At 47.3% G+C, this 26,627-nt stretch overlaps 1 protein-coding gene across 1 annotated transcript in view; it reads right to left on the reverse strand.

Moving 5' to 3' along the window:
* Positions 1-24,216, reverse strand: part of LOC141978293 (cystine/glutamate transporter-like) — a 30,249-nt gene extending 6,033 nt beyond the window's left edge. Inside the window, exons 1-9 of the mRNA XM_074940292.1 lie at positions 23,887-24,216; positions 19,155-19,281; positions 12,366-12,481; positions 9,631-9,756; positions 8,189-8,288; positions 7,485-7,529; positions 5,705-5,828; positions 1,593-1,696; positions 949-1,045 (exon numbers count right to left, since the gene is read on the reverse strand). Coding sequence (XP_074796393.1) covers positions 949-1,045; positions 1,593-1,696; positions 5,705-5,828; positions 7,485-7,529; positions 8,189-8,288; positions 9,631-9,756; positions 12,366-12,481; positions 19,155-19,281; positions 23,887-24,094 — 1,047 coding nt within the window. The 5' untranslated portion in view covers positions 24,095-24,216. The remainder of the gene's footprint in view (positions 1-948; positions 1,046-1,592; positions 1,697-5,704; positions 5,829-7,484; positions 7,530-8,188; positions 8,289-9,630; positions 9,757-12,365; positions 12,482-19,154; positions 19,282-23,886) is intronic.
* Positions 24,217-26,627: the final 2,411 nt, after the last annotated feature.

The raw sequence follows: 26,627 nt of genomic DNA on the forward strand, positions 1-26,627 counted from the left end.
AGAGTCCACTTAAGAATTCCAGTCTGTTGGCATTGTCTGGGCTGTCCCATCTGTTCAGGGCGCGGCAGGTGGGAGTTGTGATCGCTGCTAGTGTCTGGTTAAGAATGACACTTGCCACTAGTTTGCGTAAAACCATTGTATTGCTATTCTCTACCCTTCCCTTGTCTCATTCACCTGCGTTGTCTTTTAGGCTACGTCAACACTGTGCAGCGCTGCCCACTGCACGCTGGGTACATGTAGCTACGTGCCATAGTGAAAAATGGGCTGCATCCACCCTGAGGTGTGTAGCTTCATGTGTCGGGGATAGGCTCTGGTGGGGGGAGGCAACGAGGAAACCTCACTGGTATGGCCTTTCCCTGCTGCAGGTATAGGCTCCAACAACAGGGAGCTGGAACAGCCTTTCCCTGCTAACTTCATACAGCCAGTGTCTTTCCTTGTGTGTGTGGGTGGGGAGGCTCCAGCTGCAGGGAGGCAGCAGGCCACTACAGCCCTACAAATAGCCGTGTAGACAGGGAGACATTGCTTGGGTGAGTAGAGAGCCTGTAAAAGTAGGTCCTCCCATACATACCCACCACACCCTTCAGGTGGGTCTGTTCTCTACTCACCTATGCTGTGCCTCACCAGCTGCACTGCTATTTATACCTGTGCTGGGGGGAGAGGCTACACGGGTATGTACTCTACATACCACCAAAAAAAAGTGTGCAGTGTAGACACACCCGTAGACCGTCAACTGCTTGGGACAGGAGCCGTCATATACGATACATGTGTACAGTGGAGCTTTAGGTGCTACCCCGTAGTAAATGATACATTTTAATTTTTTATATTATTATCACAGGCCATTAATGAAATGGGCTGGGGGGGGGGGGGGAGATGAGTTCATTCTCTAAGAATGAGAGGTAAAAACCCTCAAGCTCAAGCTTCATTCAGAATCCAGAAAGCTCTGCTCACCATTAATAAAAGGGCTGGGAAGGGGGTGTTTCTTCGGCTGTGGATCATGGAGAAGAGTGGAGGCCACTGTCCTTCCCGGGAAGCTGCAAACAACATCCTGTTAGAAAGAAACAGAACTGGATGGAAAAAAGGTAAGGATATTTTGTGAAAAACTTCCATTTTGTACAAAACTTTCAGTGACATTTTGGGATTTTTTTTAATGAAAATATTTCTGATTGTGTGATTTTTTTCCAAAGAAAAGTTTGTTTTTTGACCAGCTGTAGAAACAAAGATAGATACAATATTGCTCATCACCAGCAGGGGGAACTCATGATATAGCATGTGTGTTTTTTGCAGCTCCCTGGCTCTTGAGTTTCCCCTTAAGCTTCATGTTAGACAATGAAAGAAATCAAATCACACCAGCAAAACGAAAGCCACAAGAGGAATACCACATAGATGGCAACCTTATCTGTGAAGTGCTCTGATGGCATGATACTTGTTATTGCATTGATATAGCTTTCGCTAGTGATAGGGTGTCTTCAGTCCATTGATTGACATGAATGTTTTTTAGCAGGTCAAGGGCTGCAGAAAGTGTGTTTGAACTAAAGATTAGCTGGTTTTAGTATGGAAGAGATGTTTGGTTTTTAGAAAGGACAGGCTTTTACCTTGCAGCTGCAAAGATTCCTCCATTCAGAGAACCAAAGCAGGACAGAGCAACTAGGATTGGAATTGCTGAGGAAACGCTCTTAAAAGCTCGATCTACAAAGCTCTGCGGGGAAAATAGAGAACCCAGTTATTCAGGGTCAGTTACCCCGTCTCACATGTCTGTCTCTATAATTGTGCTGGTGGAAAAGCCAGGTTTTATCACCACCTCAAGATAATCCCATCTCCATTATTACTAAGAGGCAAGAGAACTTTACAAGCAATCCAACAGGTGAGTCATTTCAGAAGAATTGCTGGGAGGCCAGGGCAAAGTTGTCACTATAAAGAACTTTATATAATGTGATAGCCTGCAAGACTGGGGACTGGGGGGACAAAAAGTGGAAGGGGTAATGGATCATATAAACCCTATGAAAAATTGGGGGCAAACCCCTACAATCCAGTGGCTGTAAGTATATTTCTTCTTGCTAAAGAGGACAGAGACTCCTTATGAGATCTATACTATTCCTAGACCATCTCCTTTATACTTCTTCCTTCTTGCCATACATTTAAACAGACATTTTCCCTGACATAAGAATCTGCAATCTGTTCCTTCTTTTTGTAACCCTTCTGCCAGGCCAAGTTGACAGCAGCAAGGGCTGGGTTCAGTACAGAGGGGTTCCCTTTCAACAATACAATGCAAAACCAGCTCGAGCCCCCACCCAGTGACCTGGGAAAATTACACACACATCCCTGGGTGCCTCAAAGAGGCAATATTTCCCCTCTCGCAAGCGCAGAGTCTTGGTATAGCAAAAATCTTTAATACCATGAGGTAAACAACTCAGCATTAAATTGGGAAAACACCACAACTAGGGTTCATAAACATGAACCAGAAGACCCATCCCCAAGCACATTGGGCTGTGTCCTTTCCCTTTGGTTGTTGAGTCCAGCAACCCAAAAGTCACCCCTCCCACAGTTTCTGTCCCTGGTGAGTGCAGTCCCCGCCAGAGTTCAAAAGTTCATCTGCGGAGTTTATCTCCCAGCCTGGGTGGAAAGAGGGGAGGTATGGGAGCACCTTACGTGCTCTGCTGCTCGTGTCAATGGTTGATTCCCACCCCTCTCCGTGGGGTTCTGCTGCAGTCTTCACCGTGAGCCACTCCTCTCCACTAGCCATCCAGCTAGCCGCTCACCAATATGTTTTCAGGCACTCCCCCCCGCCCCCCTTAACACAGCTCTCTAGTAACTTCAGCTCTTAAGCCCTGGTCTACACTGGGGGGCGAGGAGGGGGGAGATTGATCTAAGTTATACAACTTGAATAACGTAGATGAAGTTGACGTACTTAGATCGACTTACCATGGTCTCCACCGCGGTGAGTCGACTGCTGCTGCTCCCCGTCGACTCTGCCTGTGCCTCTCATTGAGGGAGAGTCCCTCCATCATAAAATGCCAAGTACAGTTCTACTGTCCTTGATTCACATAATCAGGATAACACTTTATTACTCCTGCCCCAATAACAGAGACTGGGGATCCCACAGCAGCCAAAGTGATTTGGGCAAGCAGTCCCATCGTGCTAGGCAGGGTGGGTGTGCCCACGCAAATGAGATCAGCCCCTGAAGTCCTTTTCCACAGCTCACCACCAGATGTTAGGGTAGAGCCCATTTTGACTCTGCTTACATCCTCCCCTCAGCTGAGGATTTGTCGTCCCAACAAATCTCACTTCCTATTATACCAACTCATTGGTTTCCTCCAAAGGGCCTCAGGAAGCCCACTATGGCTTCCACAAGCCTGTCTGCTAAATGTATTGGCTCCTCACTAGTCACCCCAGGTGCATCATAAGTTAACCATTTTACTGGTCTTATTACCCTGTCCTGTCTATTAAGAATCTCTGTTGCCGTGGTATGGGGGATATCTTCTTGAGCGACGGATGGAGAGGTTTCCTTTGAGGATCCCTTGGCTACTGGCATAGGCCCCTGCATCTCTAGTTCTAACAGTGGAAGGTCCAAGGTGCCCAGGACACCCTCCACCTATATGTCTCCACTGTCCAATAACCTGTGTGTCTCATCACACAGGGGTCCCATTGGTGACACAGGGGTGTCAGTAATGGGCCTAAATACTTTTGCCATAGGGTTTAGGGCTGAGGAGGGGGCACTCTCTCTTGGTTCAGCTGATCGAGACCGAAATCTTGTTTCCATTCCAGGATACATCATGGTCGTGTCTTCCTCCTCAGACTCACTCTCGGATGTGCTGAATAGGGGTAGGTTAGCTGCAGGGGGCCCGCTGTCCGTGTTGGATGGTGGCTTTGGTCTAGCATTTTTGTTCTTCCCAATTGCCCTGTTGTGGCCTGTCTCATAAGGGGTGCCTACCAATTCCCCCACAAGGAGCAAAAGGTTTCTATGCACCGTCTTTATTTGCCCTAGACCCACTTCAGGTCTGATCTCGTAGACCAGCAGATCTCCCAGCTTTTCCATCACCAGGTAAGGTATTGCCTTCCATCTGTCAGCAATCTTGTGTTTCCCAGCAATACCCAAATTTCGCAGCAGGACTCTGTCCCCTGGCTGGAGCTCCTGCGAATGTACCCTAGCATCATATCGACATTTGTTGCATTCTGAGTTCTTTCAAGCCGTGGAGGTAGCTAAGTGATAAGCATCGCACAGCTTTTCTCTTAGTCGAGACACATATTGCTAATGAGTTTCATAGCTATCTCCATCCTCTGATACACCAAAGCACAAGTCTATGGGTAATCTTGGTTCTTGCCCAAACATCAAGAGATATGGGGTGACTCCCATAGCATTGTTCTTTGTGGCGGCGTAGGCATGCACCAGAAACGCAACATGCTGGCTCCAGGTTGCCTTCTGCTTTGGTCGCAAAGTCCCCAACATATCTAATAGGGTTCGGTTGAACCTCTCTGGCTGAGGATCACCTTGGGGGTGATAAGGCGTTGTCCTAGACTTTTTGATTCCTGCTATCTTCAGCACCTTCTTCAGAAGGTGACTCTCAAAGTCCCGCCCCTGGTCAGTGTATCCGAGCCGGGAATCCATAAACTGAGAAATATTTCTCCCACAATACTCGAGTGACAGTGGTGGCCTTCTGATCACGTGTGGGATATGCCTGCGCATGCTGCATAAAACAGTCAGTCACTACTAAAATGTTCCCGACCATTCCTCTTGTCTACTTCTAAAGACAAGAAATCAATGCATACCAGCTCCAAAGGTTTGCTGCTGGTGATGTTCTTCAGATATGCAGCTCTCATGGGCAGAGTTTTCCTTTGAACACATCGAGCGCATATCTCTCACTTCCTGCGAACATTTTCAGCCATCTGGGGCCAATAGAACCTACTACCAATAAGTTCCAAAGTCCTCTCCATTCCTAAGTGTCCAAAGTCATCATGCAGGGCCCTCATGGCCAGAGCTCTGTACTCTTTTGGCAGCATTAGTTGTGCTCGCTGCTTTTGTAAAGGGTCAGTGATCATTCAGTGTAGCACTCCCTGAATCAGTTTTAGTTTGGTCCATTCTCTCAATAGTAGTTTACCCTCAGGGTTAGGTGGGACAACTGCAGCTGGGCTTTGCCCCTCCATTTTGGCAAGTAGTGTATCACGAATGTCAATATCTTGCAGCTGGGCTTCTTGCCAGTCAGCCGCATTGAGCATGGGCAAGGGAGATTGGTCTAATGCAATATAGTTCACTGAAACAGAAGGCATGCATTCAGGGGGCATGCCCAGAGCTTCTGCAACGCATCCATGAAGGCTCTCATGGGCCTCTGGCTCTCGACGACTCACACTGCAAATAGCTCTCACTCCTGTGGGTATCACAGCAACTTCCAGTGCCTGCAGACGCCTGGACAATGCATCTGCATTGCTTCTCCCTGATCGGTATTGAATGCTGAACTCATAGCTAGCCAAGGCGGCCATTTGGGCAAGCAGTCCCATCATGGTAGGCAGGGTGGGTGTGCCCGTGCAAACGAGATCAGCCCCTGAAGTCCTTTTCTACAGCTCACCACCAGATGTCAGGGTGGAGCCCATTCTGACTCTGCTTATACTTTAATGACTCTCTGGCCTCTCTCCAGTAGCCTCTCTGGTCCCAGATGTGAACTATCTGTGTTACACTGAAAATATCCAATAAAAACAAAAGGACCACACTCACCACAGCCACAGCCTCAGAGGCCAGCACTTCCTCTGCTGTCAGGACTGCGTAGTAGGAGACATTAGTGAGGAGGTACCCTAGAGTAACAATGAGCAAGGACACGATCACGCTCAGCGGGATATTCCTACAATAGAATAAAAACAGCCCCTTTATTGCACCTTTCAACTAACCATCAGGTTTACCTCTATCCCACGTGAATATAGTGGAGCTGGTTGGGAATTTGCAACATCACATTTTTTCACTGAAAAATGCAGATATGTCAAAACCAGAACTTTTTTGAGGGGAAGGTTTGGTTTGGACAAATTTTGAAATTGTCAAACCATCCCATTTTGACGCTTCCAAAGTGGAAAACTCTGGTTTTCATTGAAATGACTTTTTGTTTAGAAACCTAAGCTAATTATAGAGAAATAAAGGCAAAACAGAACATTTCAAAATGTTAAATGAAATGTTTTTGATTGACCCACAGTGAAACTGTTTTCCCAGTTGTTGGTTCATGAAAATTTGAGATTTCAACTTTTCGTCCCGATTCAGGAAAAGAAAATTTGAAATTTTGTTACCAGGATGGGAAAACAGTGTCCTGCCCAGCTTTAGCACCTGCGTTGCATCTCCTGATTATGACTGTAGGTTGCTGATTATGTAAATGCAGAATCGTGAGAATGAGGTTATAGCAAACAATTGTTAAATTCCCTTGTGGTACATTTTTTCTTGTGGCTCTCCATTCAGACCTTTTTCCAAAATATCCATACTTGTCTCGGGTAGAAGAGAGCTGTGCCTAACATAATACTCCCTAATCAGGAGGTACTAAAGGCTAAATGTGAGTAGGTCCCCTTTGTCCTCTGTTGCATCAGCAAGACATCCTATGAAGATCCAAAACTGGTAGGCTAAAGCATCTAATGTTAGGCACCCGGTCGCTGAGGGAGAATTGGAGCTCATTTTAGGTCCCTTTTTTAAACCCCTATTTACAGTGAGAATAAACCTCGCTGTAAAGGGAAAAATCAAAGAAGCTCTTCATTTGGATCAACCCTAAATATCTCTTTTCCCTTTCTCAGAAAGTCACTTTTTTTTCATCCCTACATATCCACTGGCAATGGGATGAAATTCCTGCCTTGGTGCTCATTAGAGAGACAAGGTGGGTGAGGTAATATCTTTTATTGGATCAGCTTCTGTTGGTGAGAGAGAGAGAGAAGCTTTCGACCTTACAAAGAGGTCAAATAAATGAGATTACCTCACCCACTCTGTCTCTTTAATATCCTGGGACTGACGTGGCTACAACAACAACTGGTGCTCATTGTAACTTTGCTTCAAAGAGGGTTGAGTCAAGCTGTGCTGTACAGCACAGTGTAATAGGCCTTGAGAACACCAACCAAGCCCAATTCTCAGCTAGTGTGGTTATCCTGGGGCTGACCCCATTGGTTAAAACTTTCGTTTTTCTTTAATGGGGTCAAGCAGAAATTCCGCCCCTTCAACACAGCCTCCTCCACTGAACCATCAGGCTGACTACCACCACGCAAGCCAGGCAACAGGCCTTGATAGGCCTCTGGTCTGCTCCAATATGACAACAGCCGGTATGTGCATAAATGAATTGCACCAAGTCAAATCTCGATATGAAGAATATTTAGGCTTCTATGAACTGGCATGTTGTTGTGCTGAAGTGCGTTTGTGCCCTTTAACAGCTTGTATTATTATACTGTTCCAGCTGTGGGGCACGGGAATCGACATTCTCTTCAGTGGTTTGTTTATCTACCAGATATGAATTCAAGCAACTGGCCGTGGTACTCACCTTTCAGGGTTTATGATTTCCTCAGTTACAAAGTTGACATAGAACCTGCAATTAGAAGAGAAAAGTGTCTGGCCCTGAGATTCCATTTCCCATGTTGGGCTTTGAAGAGTGAGATGGAACAGATTATGCATCTGTCACCGTTCCCAAGCTGCATCTGGGTGTTTGCTTCCAGAATAGAAGCATCCTTTCTTAGACCATGTGTCTTACTACATAAATATAGAGAGACTTTCTACAAAGAAAGTCAAATGCCTCCTCGTAAGGGTGGTGGTGAGGGAAGAATCTTTTCCTAGAAAATCAAACTATTGGGATTGGAGCTCCCTCTATCCCCTGCTCCCCCGATATTAAGGATTTAGATGCTCTGAGTTGCACCCTGCAAAATCATTATCTTTACTTTCTGGACATTAGCTTCCTTTGTAATATTTAAGATAGAGCAGAGGTGCTCTTTGGAGGTCCCCAACATTACTTCATTTGGCACTTGAATGATGTTTTGCCTAAGTAAAATGGTCTTCGTCTAGTCTCTAGGGGACAGGTAAACAGCCACTATGATGACTTGGCCATTGCTGATCCAGGGTGCATTTGAATCTATAACTGTGATGAGACAAGTTCCACACAAGTTCCATACTGTAGCGATTTGAACTCTTTGGGACTTATCTGGCTTTCACCAGTGACTAGAATAGATGTCCAGTATAGATATGGAAGCCTACCATCCTCCATATGCAAACATTCCAGAGTAAAAAGCCAGAGGCAGCTTGTCCAGAGCCAGCGAGCTAGTGTCAAAAGCATTCTGGAAACTCTCACAGTGACCTGAGGGGAGATGGAAATACAACAAATAAATCTGATGGTCCCTCTGAGAAGTTGGTGCTAAGAATTCAACCAGCAAAGCCACTGCTGTAGCTCCGACAGCACAGTGCTAGCTCAGAGAGACTCTACAGAGCCAGGCTAAAATGACTCCTCAAATTTCAAAGATTGTTAAGGACAAAATTGATCATGATCATCTAGTCTGACCTCTCACATAACAAAACACACAGATTTTCACCCCGTAACTAATGCAGCCCCACCTGGTAACTTGGGGTTGAGCTAGAGCACATCTTTTAGAAAGAGATCCCATTTGATTTTCAAGGGTGAAGAATCCACCATATCCCTTGGTAATCTGTTCCAGGGATTAATTACCCTGACTGCCTGACCTTACTTCCTGCCTGAATGTATCTAGCTTCAGCTTCCAGCTGTTGGATCTTATTATGCCTTTGTCTACTAGATTAAAGATGCCTCGCTGATTCAACATCAGTCTGTACAGAAATACTATTTTTAAACGATGTGCAATCCATCCATGTCAGAGCACTGCTGCAACCTGAATGTGCCTCCACTTCACGTTTCTCAGAAAGAAAGACAAGTCCAAACCTGCACTGAGCTGGCATGGAACATCCCAAGGCCCGCATCATCTGCTGGACTAGCAACTGATTCAATGACATGCAGCCTTCGTCTCCTTCTCCCCGGGAAGGGGTATTAGTCAACGCCCATCCTAGGTGAGGTAGGAGCAATGCAGCCACGTACCTGTTGTGTGACCGAGGGGCTGGGAGGGGGTCAAGCACTATGATAAAGCACCTATTTTCACTAAGTGCCTTGGTGGTTGCAGTTCATGTTCTGCGATGCTGTACTTCCCATTTAATTGCTGCTCCTGAGAGGGTAACGTTTTAAGGTGGTTGCTTGGCACACATGGACTAAACAGTGGGGTGTAGGGAGATGTCTGCATGTTGACCATACTGCTGCCATTTCAAGTGTTCTTGTCATGCACTGCCTAGCTTGGCAAGTGACCAGAAATCCATTCAAACAACGCAGCCTACTTTGGAAGGGCTGTTTGGATTTGGCTTCCTTGGGAGATGAAAGAAGAGCAGAAGGACCGTGCAAGAGAAATGGGCTGAGGGCAGGACACAGGTAAGTGTGGTTTTTTCCAGTAGAGGATTTTCTCCTGGCTAAAATTCTCAAGCCCTCTTTCTTTTTCTGGTCTCTCTCTTGCTGACTCTGTTCTCCACTTTCTATCTCCCTTCTCATCTGTCTGTGGCTCTCCCTAGGACTCCCCTACCTCTGCCTGTCTCCTGCTATTATCCCCTTCCTGTCTGATGTCACACACAGGCTGCAATTGTCTTACCTTCAGCTAGCGCCATCATCCCAGGGACAATAATCAGGCCAATGGTGACCATCTTGAGGACTGTGAGAACTGTCTGTATATTTGCAGACCAGCTGACACTCCAGCAATTCAGAGCAATGATTAAGGCTTGGAGGGAAGGAAAAGAAGCAGAAGAACAGTGTTATTCATGTAGACTGAAATCTAAGTCGAAGGCTTTAAGTAAAGAGTCTTGGCAGGGGGTTGGACTAGATGACCCAGGCAGTCCCTTCTAACCCTACAGTTCTATGGTAAATGGCAAGGTATGGATGTGTGGGGAGGTGTTTAGTTGAGGTTCAATAGGAAATAAGATTGGCGCCTGTCCTGTTTAACATCTTCATGAATGATCTGGTATAAAGTGTAAGCACACTGGCAGGTTAATTATGTTTTTAGAGGATACTGAAGTGTGACATGTTGAAAACACCAGTGAGGATAGAAAAACATTAGCAACTTGAGGAGGAAATAACTAAGATGACATACAAGTTCAAAAATACAGCTGTCTAAAATAATCCCAAACCCTGATATTCAGGGCTGAGGAGAGCTGGAAACCGGCTTCACGGGTGTTCAATATTGTTGGAGTTTCATGCATGCTGGCAATGCCCTCCAGAAGGAGGGAAGTGATAGTTTCTCTCTACGGCCCCAAAGAGCCTACTTGCAATATACTGAATTCACTTCTGGGCAGGGCTAGTGTGGGGTCACTATTTTGTCCTATGACCCCTCATCTTGGAAGTTCCTCTTCAGGGAGCCTGGTATTGATGTTCCCCACAATGGGAGCTTTATGTTCAGGGGGAGTCCAGTACTGGGACAGTTGTACAACTCCCATATCTTAGACCACTGTAAAGTGGTCTAAACAAAGTCCTCATCCTCTTGTCAAACATAAGGGGATAGGCTAGCTGACCTGACAGGTACTTTTAGTCTCTAGTTTCTGGGAGTGAGTGCATGTGTTTGGAACTTCGTAGTGTAATATCTTGCATGACCCCAGAGTGCTAAGCCTGTTGCTTATGATGAGACAGATAGGTGTCCTGTTGTAACTGAACATTATACCCAAGGAGGGGTTTGACTCTTGTTCTTTATGGGCAAGATTTTCAGACTCACAAACGTGAGTGAGATGTTCAATCTCCATTTAAACAAAGGGATCTGGGCCTCTAACTGCCTTACACTACTTTGAAAATACTGTACCAGCCTATGTGCTTTATGTACACAATGTGTCCTTGGCCTCTACTGTGCTAGCTTTGGATTTATTTGTTTGTACTGTAACACCCGGAGGCCCCAGTCAGGATTGGGGCCCTGTTATACAGGCACTATACAAACACATAGGAAGTGACACTTTCTGCCCCAAGGAAATTAAATGCCTCCCTTAGCCTAATGGAGGTAAACACTGACTGGACTGAGAGGGTGTGGTTGCAGGATTTTGATGATTTAGCACAGTGGCCTAGCTAGGAGTGGAAATTTGGGTGGGCCCTGACTTTTGGGTGGATGGGCAATGACAGACTTTACTAGCTCAGCTTCTCCCCTGACGCCATGCCCTCTTCCTAGCCCTGGTGCCCCCAGACACAGGGCTTCACCTGCTGAGCTGGGCACACGCATAGGACCAGGACCCCACCCCCATGCTCTAGTGTGGGTAGCTGCTGGGGTAAAAGAGGTTTTCCCCCACCCCCTTTGGGCTGACACTCCCCACATTCCTTAGGGCAGAGGGGGGATAATAGGCACTGACACTCCCCCTTCATTTGAGCAGAGTCCAAAGGCTATGCCCTTCCCTCCCCCACAGGATATCCAGCCAGGGAAACAGGTTCCCTGAGCCTCACCATCTTGGGAAGAGAGTTTATCTAAAGCGGGGAGGGAAAACTGGGGAAGGGGGGCTGGATGGGGGAGGGCAGAGGCCAAGGGGCAGAGTTGGGAGGAAGGGACAGGACCCAGGGTGCTGCAGGACATGGGTGAGGCAGCAAAACTGGGGGCATAGCAGAGCCTGGAGCTAGGGGCGCAGGGACGGGACTGCAGTGCATGATGAATCAGGGGCCCGCCTCCCTCCATCTGCTCCAGCCTGCTCTTACTGCTCAGCGGGCACTAGAAGACGAGGCTGCCTGGGGTGCACAGGCTATGGGTGCTCCCATGGAGTGGAGGGGGGCCCTGCAGAGGCTCAAGCTCCGCCCACCCCTCCTGACCCCGGCTCAGTGTCGTCCACCTGCCCAGCTGTGTCCCTCTGTCCTGCCGGCACTGCAGTGTCCATGTATCCTGCACTGCGTGCTGCTGCCCCAGTCTCCAGTGCCCTGCTCGTGCCCAGCCCAGTCATGTGCCCAGCCTGGCTCAGCTCTGGCCCCAGTGCTAGCTTCACCGAGATCTGCCCCCAGGAGGCACACCCCCTACCTGGGATGGCACACCCCCTCTCAGCCTGTGGATTTGGGGGGCTCCAGCCCCGCGCGTGCTCCATCCTGGATTTCAGGTGCCTGAGTGATGCTGAGGTGGGTGTGGAGGTTAAGTGGGTGGGCCGCAGCCCGCCCATGACTATGCCCCTGATTTACTATAGGGAGGGTGATGTTACAGATAAATATTTATAGAGCAGCCCATTGCTTTGTATGGGGCTTGACAGACATGGAAACGGGCAAACCTTGCTGACACAGACAGAAAATGAGGTAGGGAGGAATCCTACCAGGAATAGCCAGTCAAGCCTGCTCTTTTCCCCTTCCCCACTTTTACTTTGATTGTTTCTGAGGGTTACTCACAGATGCCAGTGGTGGTAACCAGCTTCACAGCCAGGGCAGGGGCATGGCAAGGGGCGAAGAGAGGCTCAATTAAGTAACGACCAAAAGCCAAGGACACCACGGCAATGTTGGCAGGACTGGAAAGCAAAATAGAAATTTGAAGCACGTTAGCCAGAGGAAAACGCTTATTTTTTCCCTTCTCTATCCAAATATCTCCTCTCCTACCACCCTTCCTTCTTTCCTTGGCCCACTCATCTCCTTCATCGGATGCCTTCTAGGGGTGCCATCATCTAATACCAAGGAGACTTGGATACTGTCTGACTGTAGCCGGAGTCCAAGAGTCCTTGAACTCTTTTCCCTTCGATCATCACCGGTACTGTCAACTTGAGAGGTGCTATTTTCTGGGTCCAGCCCGGGCTATACTCTATAAGAGGGCATTATTTCTTCGTGTCCTGTCTGCCCACAGGAGTGGCAAGTCACTGGGCTGATACCTTTCTTAGCTGGGGGCAAATTTGGCTGCGGAGTAGAGACCAGGACCTACTTTGTGGGTCCTACTTCAGCTCCTTGAGATGTCTGATGGTCCCATTGGTGATATAGTGTCTGAGCCCGACCCCTAGGCCCCTTGAGGTTCCCATGGTCTGGGGGCTGGACTGATTATTTTGGAGAATGTTTGTTTGGTGGATGTTACCATTCTGAGGTTGGCCTCCCTGGTCTCTCTCAGGGCTGTGCTGCACAGATTTGAAGCGATTTCTGTTTCTAGTGATCATTTGGCTGCTAGAAAATTCTCCATTAACCATACTGCATCTGACAAGGTCCCAGCGTGGTGCCATTATACCCCCACTCTGCCTTTTGAGGGCAATATCCTTCTAAATTGTTCAGTCACAATTGACTTAGCAACTTGGGCCCTGGACTGTTCTTCTGGGTGGAGATACTTCCAATGGTGTTCCTTCAAACACTAGGCTACTATGCGGGGTCTGACCTCCGTGGGATAGGTTTTGAATCTAAAGCTTTGAGGGTGGGTTGTGTTAGGATATAGATATTCAGGCCTGTCTGCAAAAGCCTGTACTTTAAGAATTTGGGGTATTCTTATCACTTGGCTAGTTCTAGAGGTATAAAAGAGAGAATCAAAATCACTGTCTGCTGGTGTAAGGGCCCTCTCTTACTGTGACTGTTTGAGGCCCTGTTCTTAGGCTAAGGCCTTTGGCTAAGCAGCAGAGGCAGCCATAAGCCAGGAAGCGAACAGTCACATCCTCACATTCCAAACTAGTCACATTGAAAGAAGGTGCTATTGGGCTGTTAGGAATACAATCCTGTCCTGAATACAATCCTGTCCTGATAATTCCTATCACCTCCAGAGAAAGGGAAGTGCCTAGAAAATATAAAAGGAAACTTAGTTTGATAGCATCCTGTCTGGCAAGAACTCACTTATCAATAGTTGGGATGTGAAATCCTCACTTCTGTATTGTTTTGTCATTATAGTTCCCACTTTGCTATTGTTTGTCTGTATAATCTCTGTCTGGTTCTGTGATTGCTTCTGTCTGCTGTATAATTAATTTTGCTGGGTGTAATCTAATTAAGGTGGTGGGATATAATTGGTTAGCTAATCATGTTACAATATGTTAGGATTGGTTAGTTAAATTTCAGTAGAATGATTGGTTACGGTATAGCTAAGAATATTACTATATAAATTAGGGGCAAACAGGAAGTAAGTTGGGATTCGAAAATAAGGAAAAAGGAACTTGTATTTAAGCTTGCTGGAAGTTCACCCCAATAAACATCGAATTGTTTGCACCTTCGGACTTCGGGTATTGTTGCTCTCTGTTCATGCGAGAAGGACCAGGGAAGTGGGAGAGTGAAGGAATAAGCTCTCTAACAGGTTGCCTCAGAAGTGTCCAAATAGTCCAAAATGGTGGACTTAACTTATTTATAGTCCTCAGCCTGCTCGGAGTCCAGGTTATGGTTGGTCGCCTGGGCCAGGTCCATTGAGAATGGAACCAAAATCAAAGCCCACTGCTCAGGAGCCTACTGGGAGGCTAGGGCTACCCTCTTGGCGGTACTTGAAAAGATGTCAGGATCATCGTCCAGCCCCATATTGGTTAGCTTCACGGGCATTGGTGGGGGACTCACCTTGGTGGAAGTGTGCCCCACATGGACGCCTGGAGAGCGTAAGATTGGCACTATGTTGTATCTTCTCCTTGTGGAACTCCTGTTGCCGGGTCGTCAGTTCCCTCAGCAGCTTTTGCTGTCGCATTGTTTGGAGTTGCTGTTGGATGATCCATTGCTGCAGAAATTGCTCCCGGAGCTGCTGTTGCTGAGTTGCTTGCAGCTCCTGCATCTCAGCTAAGCACTTACAGCACTGTTGGGTTCCATCTGGCTCAGAGCTGCTGAGCTCTATCCCATTCTCTGTTGATGTTTTTTTGTTTTCCTTATATCAGACATAATTTATCTGCATTGTCCATCACTTGTGGTGGGGAGGGGGTCCTTTGAGTCCTTATCAGACTGTGGTTTGGGTTGGTTCCTTTCTGACACTGAGATCATGTCTACACTACCACTTATTTTGGTATAACTTGCATCGCTCGGGGGTGCGAATAAGCCACCTCCCTGAGCAGTGTAAGTTACACCAACCTAAGTGCTGGTGTGGACAGCGCTATGTCAGCGGGAGAGCTTCTCCCACTGACATAGCTACTGCCGCTTGCGGAGGTGGATTTATTAGGCAGATGGGAGAGCTCTCTGGCATGGTGCAGCTGCACCGCTGCTAGTGTAGAGTAACCCTGAGTCCTTCCCCTGCTTGGGCTAGCCGAAACAAGAGTCTCTCCCAGAACAGAGAGTTCCTTTCCCCTCTCGGAGGGCAGGGAGGAACGAGGTAAAGGAAGGAAGGGTGGGGGGAAAGATGCTCCGTTTCTCGATCAGTCTGTCCCTCACCCCTTTGGGTTCTGGCTTGTCTGTAGGTTTTGTATTGTCCTGATCAGGGTTGGAGTCCTTCCTTAGACTCCCCCCTTTTTTGGTAACACCTGGTCCATTCCTGGTCCAAGCAGTCTCAGGGATTTCTGGCTCAGTGCCTATCTCCTTTGCTGATCTGTCCCTGTAATCAGCTGCCTGAGGCACAGCCATCTTCTCCTGTAACCATCCCTTCATGTGGCAGGCCTTCCCTTTTTAAGCTTCTTCCCTTCAAGCAGAGCAAGTCTTTCAGGTGTGTCTAGTTAGGGCTTACCGAGCTCAATAGCTTCCTCCTTAATAGGGTGCGGACGCGCCCCCTCACAGAGAGAAAAACATCACAGATTTCTTTTAACGCTGGTGAAAGTTGAAGACCTGGAGATGGTCTTCCCAGAGCACAGGTGGTACTTCAGCTTTGTCTGTTCTCTTTCCCACTCTGAGACTGGAGGAAATAGGATTTTTCTGGCTGTGGGAGGTTAGGGACAATGGATGTTCTTTTCCTGCAACAGTAAGGATATGTATTCCTGTACTCTGAGCGGGGTGTGTGATTCCCTGCTTGCTGAGATTTAGCCACGCTCACTCTCAGTGAGCTAGCCCACTAAAAATAGCAGTATGGGGCTAGCCACCCTGACTGCAGTCCTGTCTGAGATGTGACGTATGTACTCGGGACAGCTAGCCGCTCACGCTGCTGTGAGGACACTATTTTTAGCATGCCAGCTTGATCAGAGCTAGCATGAGTATGGCTACTCAAGTGGGGAGGTGTAATTCCCACCTCAAAGTGCCTTAAGGATGCCCTCTTTGCTCTCCAGCTGAGAAGGGTTATGGACCTAGGTTGAATTTCTCGCCAGCCCCTCTTTTCAGAGAACTTAATACTGCTGGAAGTTGCCAGCTGGCAGCTCTGGAAACTGAAGTTCTTTATGCTTGCTTGCTCTGCAGCTGTGTAAGCTTCACACGCTGCCCCACCAATGTACCTGAAGAGCCCACCACAAGGCGGAGGAGGGGAATTGTCTTCATGGGCCATCCAGCATTTCTGCTGAGACTGGGAGCTGATTGTGTGGACAGTAGTTCTTGCAATCTATTATTTATTGTACTTATGTCCCCGGTTAGCATAGTATCTGGGTGCCTCCCAACCTGTAATGTATTTGTCCTCATATCAACCCGAGGAGGTAGGGAAGTACGAGTATCCCCATTTGACAGAGAGGGCCTGAGACAGTGTCACGCAGAAAATCTGTGACGGAGCAGGGTATCAAACCCAGGTCTCCTGAGTTGAAGGCTCGTGCCCTACCCGCTGGACCATCTTTATTTTGTGTAGGAAATGGGTTTATGCTAGTAACACATCACCATGAGGTTGCTGAAGAGCCATTAGAGTGGGACTGTTTTTCAATTGCTGCTTGCCTAGGTGGGGATTTGAACTGGTAACCTTGAGGTGAGGGGTCTGAGGCCTTCTCCCCAATCACAGAAAAAGAGCTAGAGAGCACACACAGTGCGGTGACATATAGTGCCAATGAAATAAAATGCATTGTGGGGCAGTGGCTGTGCACACTCCACCCCCTGCCAATGCTTTTCCTCCCAACCCCTGCTCCCTCCAGAGCTGAAGGTATCACTCAGGAACTGGGGTTGCTTTGCTGATGGGGATTATGTAGAATCTAGACAGATGGATAGATGGGCATGAAAGGATAGTTCAGACTCCATTTCCATTCAGCCTGTGACCCCTCTCATTTTTTTTATGGCCATAAACACAGGCAAGGTTAACAGGCTAAACAATGTGGTTTTTAAAGATGTAAGCAGTGTCAGGATGAGCTCCACCCTGACATCTGGTGGTGAGGTGTGGCAAGTTGTGGAAAAAAAAAACTTCAGGGGCTGATCTCATTTGCATAGGCACACCCACGCCGCCTAGACTGAGGCCATAGCTGCCCAAATGGTCACTTCGGCTGCTGTGGGATCCCCAGTGTCTCTGTTATTGGGGCAGGAAGAATAAATTGTTATTACCCTGATTATGGGAACTGTGCTTGGAACTGTACTTGGCCTTTTGCTATGCTGGAGGGACTCACCATCAACTAAGTAGCACTCGCTAGGCAAGGGTCATGGGTTCCAAAACTGTGTGAATTGAGAGAGACTTGAGACAGGTATTAGTACCTGGTGGTGTGGGCCCCTTTGTGAGGGCCTGAAGCACCAATTGCACCTCTGTCTCTCTCCACTGTGGAATGTCAGAGCTAATTTTGGGTCTATTAAGAGTCTTGCTACAGGTACTATGCTGCATTCACTTTGGCCTTAGGGTGCACCAGCACTAAGGCCCCCACTGCTATGAGCTGAAATCACTGAGAGCTGAAATCACTAAGAGCTGAAATCACTGAGCACTATGTCAAGTAGTGGGGAGCCGGAAGATATAGAGTGCAGCGGTGTGTTTGTGAGACGGTGAGCTGAGCAGAACTGTTCGTGAGACGGCGAGCTGTGCGGAGTGGAGCTGGTCGTGGTGGAGCGGAGCTGTCTGTGAGACAGTGGTGTGTTCGTGAGACGGCGAGCTGTGCAGAGCGGAGCCATTCATGAGACAGCGAGCTGAGCAGAGCTGTTCTTGAGACAGCGAGCGGTGCAGAGCAGAGCCGGTCGTGGTGGAGTGGAGCCGTTCGTGAGACGGCGAGCTGAGCAGAGCTGTTTGTGAGACGGCGAGCGGTGCAGAGCGGAGCCGGTCGTGGTGGAGCAGAGCCGTTCGTGAGACAGCGTAGCAGAGCAGAGCCCTGTGGGGCAGTCAGCTTCAGGACACGTAAGGTGCCCCTTGCCCCTTTTCCCCACACACAGGCACATTTTAGCCAGACTGGGGAGTAACACTATGCAGATGAACTTTTGAACTCTGGGGCTGGACTTTTTGGACTTTGGGTGATTTGTGGATTGCTGGACTCAAGAGACGTTTGGGTGCTGGGACTCAAGAACCCGAGGGAAAGGGGCATGCCCCAATTTGCTTGGGGTGGTTTTTTTTTGCTCATGGGTTGTGTTATGAATCCTGTTGGTGGTGTTTCCCCAACATAATGCCACATTGTTTCTCTCTGTTATTAAAAGGCTTTTTGCTACACTCAGACTATGTGCTTGCGAGAGGGGAAGTATTGCCTCTTGGAGGTGCCCAGCGGGGGTGGTATATATTTGTCCCAGGTCACTGGGTGGGGGCTCGAGCCGGTTTGCATTGTGTTATTGGAATGGATCCCCTAGATATTGAACCCGGCCCTTGTTGCTGCCAACTCTGATGGGCAGAAGGGTTACAAAAAATATGTATTGTACCCTTTGAGTAGAGGGTTGGTTACTTTGTCCCAGTTCTGCAGGGGTTCAGTTGTGTAAGCTGTGATCTCATTCTCCATGGGGGCAGACCTCACGGCCAAGCCCAGTTGTGCTGTGGCAGACATTTCTGTTTATCCAGCAGCTATTGGAGATGAGGGGTGGGTTGGAGAGGAGGAGGTCACATATCAAACAGATTTCTAAGGAGCATGGAGCCTTTTTCCAGAAAACCCAGCTGTGTTGGCAGATTGCAGGAAAATGTCCATCTGTCTCGTTATCACGTTTGCTACAAGCTGTTCATTGTGTTTCATTTTTTTATTCTTCACCTCACTTTTTTTTGACCTTTTACCCTTTCATTTCCCCCCTCTGCCTCCTTCCCTCCCACCTCCATTTCCCTGACTTAGGTTCCCCCTTCCTTCCCTCTATCCTCCCTCTAGCCATTTGGAAGTCCATGTGTTTGCTACTGTTTTGCATTCACCAGCTGGCTCCTTTAGCCGCACAGCTGGAATCTGCCCCAATTAGAGATTTAAAGAGAGGAGACTATAAATGCAAATCAACAATGACATATCACTCCTGACCTTACACACCTATGGAAAGTAGAACTGTTCTTACCGGATCATAACAAATTCAGCCCACAATCTTAAGAAGGCTGGCAAAGGCCCAAGGGTTTCTAAGAGGTAGATATAATGGCCTCCAGATTTTGTGATGCTTGTTCCCAGGTCTGCATAAGATAGAGCGCCTAGACAGAAAATAAGGAAGGGAAATTATTTATTTATCTTAAGGTAGTGCCTACGGACCCTAAACACACACACACACAGTGGCAGTCCCTGCCCTGAAAAAGGAGGAGAGGTACTGGCTGTGACCTCTCCCGCTCCCCTCCCACCAGAAAGGCCAGAAATGAGCGAGACTTTTCCCTCTCTCTGCTCCCACTATGTCTGGGGGTGGGAAAGAGGGGTGTCTGGCTTCCCCTTGTGTTGTGCCCTTGGCCTACCTGCCCCCTGGAGTCCCTCCTGATGACTGGAGGGGTGCAAGTTGCAGAGCACTCTAAAGTGTTACACTTTAACTGCCTCATGTAGACCCTAGTAGTGTGTGCTAAATGGTACCTCGTTCACCAGCAGGGTCTATAAGCGGCAGGTAAAGCGCAACCATTCAGAACATTTTACCTGCCTGTGGCTTAAGCAGTGAATCTAGTGCCCCAGGCCCTAGAGGAAACTTCTGCTGCTTTATACCCTGTCCAACCTTGACTGTGCAGATTGAACATGTGCCACAGGACTGGTGGAGAACAGCCTGCTGCTAAATATGAATTGCAACAAAGCAAATATATAGCAGACTCCTATAGCTTTACTGACAGGTTTCGGAGTAGCAGCTGTGTTGTTAGTCTGTATTCACAAGAAGAAAAGGAGTTCTTGTGGCACCTTAGAGACTATCAAATTTATTTGAGCGTAAGCTTTCGTGAGCTACAGCTCACTTCATCGGATCCGATGAAGTGAGCTGTAGCTCACAAAAGCTTACGCTCAAATAAATTGGTTAGTCTCTAAGGTGCCACAAGAACTCCTTTTCTTATAGCTTTACTGTGTCTGTGATTCATTTTTAGTGACACACACCAATGCCTATGTATGTATATGTGTGTGCTTAACTGCTTTGATGCCCCAGTGCCCTCTACACACCACCTGCCACTGATTACATATGAGATATCAGCGAACTTTTCATTGTACTAATAATCTGTTTATCCCCTGGGAAGGACAAGAGCAAACAAAGGTAGGAACATTGAGGATGCTGAAATGTGAAGTCTTACAACACGCCTTTATTCTCTTAAATCCTTCACATTCACTATATAATGACCCCTTTTTCTTTTCAAATAGGGTGCATTTCCTCTTGCTTGTTTTATGGGTTCACATTTTTCACTGGATTGTTTGTCTGTGCTGTCAAGCGGGCTTGAGCCACATCCAGGCTGTGGTGTTATGTAAAGGCAGGCAAAAGGCTGGAACTCAGCAGGTTTGTGCTGTGGTGATACTTCGTGCTAAGATTATTAGCATTTAGTATTTATTATACAGCAGCTAATGTGGGTTTGGCATTACACAGCAGCAGGACCCTGAGCCAGTGGTGGGGTTCATTAAATGTGCCGAAAAATTCTGACTCGGCATTAGAATGCCTAAGCTGTCTTCAGAGTCCTGGAGAGGACAGCTGCAGACTGAGTACAAATAACTAGTGCTCAGTTTGTCCCCTGGCTGTGGCCTGCCGTCTCAGCACGGTTCCTAAAGAATATGTTACCAGACTATCTTAACCGGGGACTTCAGTTCCCCAAGGGACTGGGCATCCCAGTGAGCTAATGAATGAGCATTTTGTATCTGGAAGCATATGTTCAAATCCTCCTTTGGTCCCAGATGAAAGATTTTTTTGTTTTGTTTTTCTGGCTTGCTCTAATCTGTGGAGAGAATTTTTGTCTATATCAGAGGGGGCTGTTCTAACATGAAAAGACACTGACTTCAATGAGCTTTGGATCAGCTCCAAAATTGCCACTTAACTGAAGGCTTCACTTTACAGCTATGATTAAAAAAAAAAAATTTTTTTTACTGATGTTTCTATTTATTTTAAACTACAAACCGCCAAGCTATTCTGCCATCTTACCCCCATTAGAGTTCTCTATACTACACAACTAGTGCAAGGAAGTGGGGGAACTTTGCCCCTCTCCCTGCACACCTTCAGTTACAGTTGGAACTTGATTTCTGTGTTCCCAATTAGTAGTTTTAAGGAGAAGGCATAAAACCAAATAGAGTTCTTTAAGGTTCAAGCCTCCAGCGTGGTTACACGATTTAGTTTAGTGGAGGACTGTGAATGACATAATGAATGATACAATTATACTTTATTTAAAATAAAACAGTTAGTTAAAGCAAACAGGCATCACACTGTGACTATACTGCATGGATACTCATGCTTTAAGATACACCTGGACCCTCCCTGCATGGTAAGAATGGCTATCCTATAATCCTTTCTCTAACGATTCCTTGCTGGTAGATGGGTGCACTTAATTTAAAAATAGGATGCTACCCTCTTTATAATCACTAATAACACCCAAATTAATTAGCATAAAGCCTGCCTTTTACCATATCTATATTTTCACTGCCATAATTAAAATACCCTCTTCTACTCCCTCATTGGCTATTTAATATTGAACTCATCTTTAATGAACAGCTGTGGAAATGCTGCCATAGTAGTAACTATCATTATATAGAGAGAGCATTTTCCATAACATTAACATTTTATCTAAAACACTTGTAAAATCCAGGGAGGGTCAACAATGTTTACCCCAGGCTCTAATTTACCTCTGACTTGTCTCACTTCACTTCACTCATATTTTACCAGGCCTCGCTTGACTACTGTCAAGCCTATTTTTAGGAAATAGGTTATTGGGCCTATTTATGTTTCTATATAACATGACCAAGCATCGTCTGTATAGGCAACAGGTCTCTGCACCAACCCCATGTTGGCAAGTGTGGAAGACTGAGATAGACCATGGAGCCATGGGAACTGCATGTATAGAGATCCAGTGGACCATTACCCCAGGCACATGGTGGCTGCAAAAACATCTCTGCTCAAACTATTGAAAAGTCTGTGATCTCATCTGAATCCTTTCTACTAGGTTCCCTCTGGGGATCTCAAAACAAGCTTCAGGGGTGCAGCCCTGCTTTCCAGCTTAAGGATTCAAAGAGGTTAAGGGTATTGACATGCTGATCGAGTATCAGATTCAAGATTCGAATCTATGGGTAGGGGCAGCAGAACTGGGGCCCAGGTACAGCTAGCACCTCTTCAATGCCTTCCACTCCCTGTGGAGCCTTATTACCTTCCCTCACTCCTCCTCTTCTTCCTCTCCTTCCCCCCAAGCCTATGGGCCTGATTCTCCACTGAGTGTCTGGCATCTCGGGGTAGTCTGGTTATTCATACTTAGAGATCTGGGCGCAAGCAGACAATACGTATTTTAATAGGGGTAAATGTATAAATCTAGGAACAAAGAATGCAGGCCATGCTTACAGGATTGGGGCCTCATCCTGAAATAAAGTTGGGCCTGCTGGTGGATAATCAGCTGAACATGAGCTTCTGTTGAGACACTGTGGCCAAAAGTGTTAATGCGATCCTTGAGTGCATAAAGAGGAGAATGTCAGTCCCTGTAGGCATTATATTCCCTCTGATGTGATGCTGCTGGAATACGGTGTTCAGTTCTGGTGCCCACAATTCAAAATGGATGTTAAGAAATTGGGGAAGGTTCAGAGAAGAGCCACAAGGGCTATAAAATTGCAGTGTAGACATTTGGGCTCAGTCTGGAGCCCCTTCCCCTCATGGGGTCTCAAGGCCTGAGCTCCAGCCTTACAGATTTTTTAATCTCAACAATTGCTTTACATTTTCCTGCATGCCCTTGCAAGGAAAAGGGCTAGAAACTTACTTTAAAAAAACAAAAGGGGGGGGGAGCTGAGTTAAGCCTTTAGAATCCCAACCATGTGGGGTTGCCATGGCAGCATGCTTTGTGGGCTCTGAAAGCTGGCTTTTCCCACAGCTCAGAAACCCAGCTAGGCCACCTTGCCTCAGCAGGCTTTGTGCTGCGGAGCCAAGGTTTTCGAATAGGGTTTGGATTTACAGGACCGGCTCCTCAGCTGGTGTGGCTCAGCTGATTGATGCATGGAGCTCCATTGATGCATGGAGCTTAGATTATACAGATTTACATCCGTCAAGGATCTAGCCCAGGGCTGGCCAAACTGCAGCTCTTTTACAGTTAAAGTGCGGTTAATGGAGTCCCCCACAAGTCCCCCCACCTACCATACTGGGGGTGAGCTCAGGGCTTTTGCCCTGTGGTGGGGTGGTGGGACTAGGGGCTTCTGCCAGCGACGACTGGTGCCTGCTGAGAGTGGGGGCGGGGGGGCACAATTTAAAGGTTTGGCCCCCCAACAGCTTGAGTTTCCCCCTCTTACCCTCAGCAGCCCCCCCCCCCCCCAGTGCATTGCTTCTGGCTTGTGCCCAGCGGGGAGGGGGATCTCAGGGCTTCAGCCCCACAGGGCACGCCTGATGGGGCTCGGAACTTCAGCAGTAGCGAGGCTTCGGCCCCGGCTCTCAACCTTCTGAAGATAGTTGTATGCAGCTTGCAGGGTCAGTAAGTTTGGCCACCCCTGGTCTAGCCCACAGTACTCCAGGTTATTTTCTACTTAATTGCTTTGCAGTCACTTCACAATGTATTGCTGATATTTCCCCTGTGTTTTCATGTGAAAATCTATACAGCTCTAGAACACACACACATGTTCGGAATGTTGTAACGTTGTTGCTGGCTCACACAGAAGAATTAGAAAAAGCAACTCACCAAACAGAGAGAGAATCCTGCAAGCCAGCCAGACAACCAAGGAGAGACCCACATTGCCGGAGTTTTTCAACACTCCTTTTGGAGCGATAAAGATGCCACTGCCAACGACTGTGCCGATAGTCAGTGTGATGGCCCGCGTCAGGGTGATCTTCTTTCTCAGGAACACTGCCTCCTCCTTCACATTTGACGACTTTCTGCAAAATGCCATCGCTCTGTCTGTCTTCTCTGTTTGAGCCCTGCAAGCACAGGTCTTCCTGAGAGCTCTCTAACACCCGTCTTCTAGGATTGACACATCCTCTCCGTTTTTTTTTTTCCCCCCAGCCCTGTACAGGCTTCCCTCCCTCTAAGCTTTCAGGCTGCCAGAGAACGGCCTTGGCTGGAATCCTTTAGGCATAACAAGCATGAAGTGTACAAACAGAAACAGCAAAGTGAGAAGGTGAAAGAGATTAGAATCCTTAGGAAGGTAACAGGTGCTTTGTAGCCCAGGCAGAAGGGGGAGATGATGACATGTGTCACATTCTGAATTTTACACTGTAAATCCAGCTCTTTGGGACTCCGGCTTGTGGACTTGGTGTTCCTAAACCAGTGCTTGAACATCCATACTGTGAACCTGGGTTCACAATTGCTGGACCCGGGTCTCAGCTGTGCTCATGCATCCACCCTCCACGCTGCAGACCTTCTTACTCAGGTCTGTAGCTTGAGCTGCGTTCACACAGCAAAATTACATGGCTTTGACCTACCCCCTAACAAGATTCTAGGACCTGGGGTCTGACCTTAATCAGACTGATTTGTATGTGGAGAGAAGTGGCTTTGGGCTCAAACCTGAGTCAGAACCTTGGCTTAGTGTGCAGTTTAGACATACCCAAGGGGCACAATTCTGATCACACTTATCCTGACTTCAGAGGACTTGCTTCTGTTTTACATTAGTGTAATTCAGATCAGAATCAGACCTATACATTTCCCTGTTGGTGCTAGTTTAAAATCCAGAACAAACAACAAGCAGGCCCAGAGTTAAAGCTCTGTTTAGTGCAAAATGTTATAGCAACATAAGGCTTGTCGTGGTGGATCAGAATCTTGGCCAAGCAAATCTGTCTCCAACAGTGGCTAATATCTGATACGTCAGACGACTGTTACTTTGCCTACAACTATCACAAGGTGTCTTGTCTATACTGAGGTTTTACCCACCAGTTTAGTGGCACTGATGCAAATCCACGGCACTAGTGCACTGGTCTGGTGCAGCTTATTCCAGTTTCAAACGAGGCTGAAGTGCACCAGTGGGTGTCATGGCTTTCTCTGGTGCAGTTACATCAGTGTAGATAAAGATCCCTATAAAAGTTACCAGACCAGGCACCAAATCTGCTTGACCATCCATTGCTATGGTGATAGTGGGGAAAAATTATATTTTTACTTGCCCTACACAAGTAGCATTTTGCAAAGCTGACCTAGCCTATTGTGCTGTATGCAAAGGAAAAGTTCCTTCTGGACCCCCACCTCCCCAAGCGATGGAATTAGCCCCTGAAGCATGAGATTTGATTCCCTTTGTCTTAACATGCATACCTACAAATGCAGTTACTGGTCCTTGAGTGATCTGGTTCTCTAGTAAAGCTAATTAGGGTCTAGAACCTCTGGCAGCAGTGACTCCCCCCCCCCCCAGCTGCCTGCACACTGTGTGAAGAACAGTTTGCATTTCCTTCTATTTGTTCTAAATTTATCTGCCATTAATGATGCAATTATTATAAGCAAAGACAACAAAGAGGCTCAAAGTCCAGGGGCAAAATAAAGAGAAGAGGGTCTAAGGCAGGACATGGAATGTAGGCCAGAACAGCCCAGAGAAATGCAGCAAGGGAGAGCAGTGGTAAGAGTAGTGGCCTAGGCTGCCTAATCTCCAAAGGTAATGTCCCACCCAAGTGGTGGTAGGTACCCCTCAAGCATCTCTCTGCATCCAGTTCTATATGGTTTGATCCAAAGTGCCCCGAAGTCAGTGGGAGTCATTTCATTGACTTCAGTGGAATTTGGATCAGGCCCAAAATCACAAAGGGAATCTTAAGGGGTTTGTAACATTCTGACCTGCTGTACAAATGCGTAGGGCCGTGTAGTGTATGTACAATGCTCAACTGACCAGGAACGGGAGGAGCTAAATTCCAGCAGCTCCCACTGACTTTAACTGGAGTTGTGGGTGTTCAGGCACTTCTGGAAACCAGCTCCTATCACTTGCATCGATTTAACTAACTGGATTTTTAAATCAGTGCAACCCTTTTTGTTGTCACTTTTAAACTGAACAAAGGTTTCTTTGTATTGATTTAGCTTCATTCAGTATAGGTATAAGCCAGACTTTATTAATACCCTGACCCCTTGAGTATAAGCATTCCATTTAGAAGTATTGATAGAGGTGAAAATTAGAGGTAGACTAGGAATCTGTACAGGTGTTACGGGGCTTATTCCTTCACCCGCTTACTTCCCTGGTCCTTCTCGCATGAACAGAGAGCAACAATACCCAAAGGTGCAAACAATTCTATGTTTATTGGGGTTAACTTCCAGCAAGCATGATTCCAGTTTCCTTCCTTAGTGTCCCCCTTCCCAGCTCTGACACCACAGAGCCTTACCTGTGTCCCTGTTCCCATTCCCCCCTTTAGCAAAACATGATTCCAATTTCCCCACCCCCATTCCCTGTTCCCATTCCCCCCGCCTTTCCTTCTTGATTGACTGCAGACTATACAGTAAAACTTGAGTTCTGCTTAGCT

The sequence above is a fragment of the Natator depressus genome, chromosome 1 (genome assembly GCF_965152275.1).
Source record: "Natator depressus isolate rNatDep1 chromosome 1, rNatDep2.hap1, whole genome shotgun sequence".
Lineage (NCBI taxonomy): Eukaryota > Metazoa > Chordata > Testudines > Cheloniidae > Natator > Natator depressus.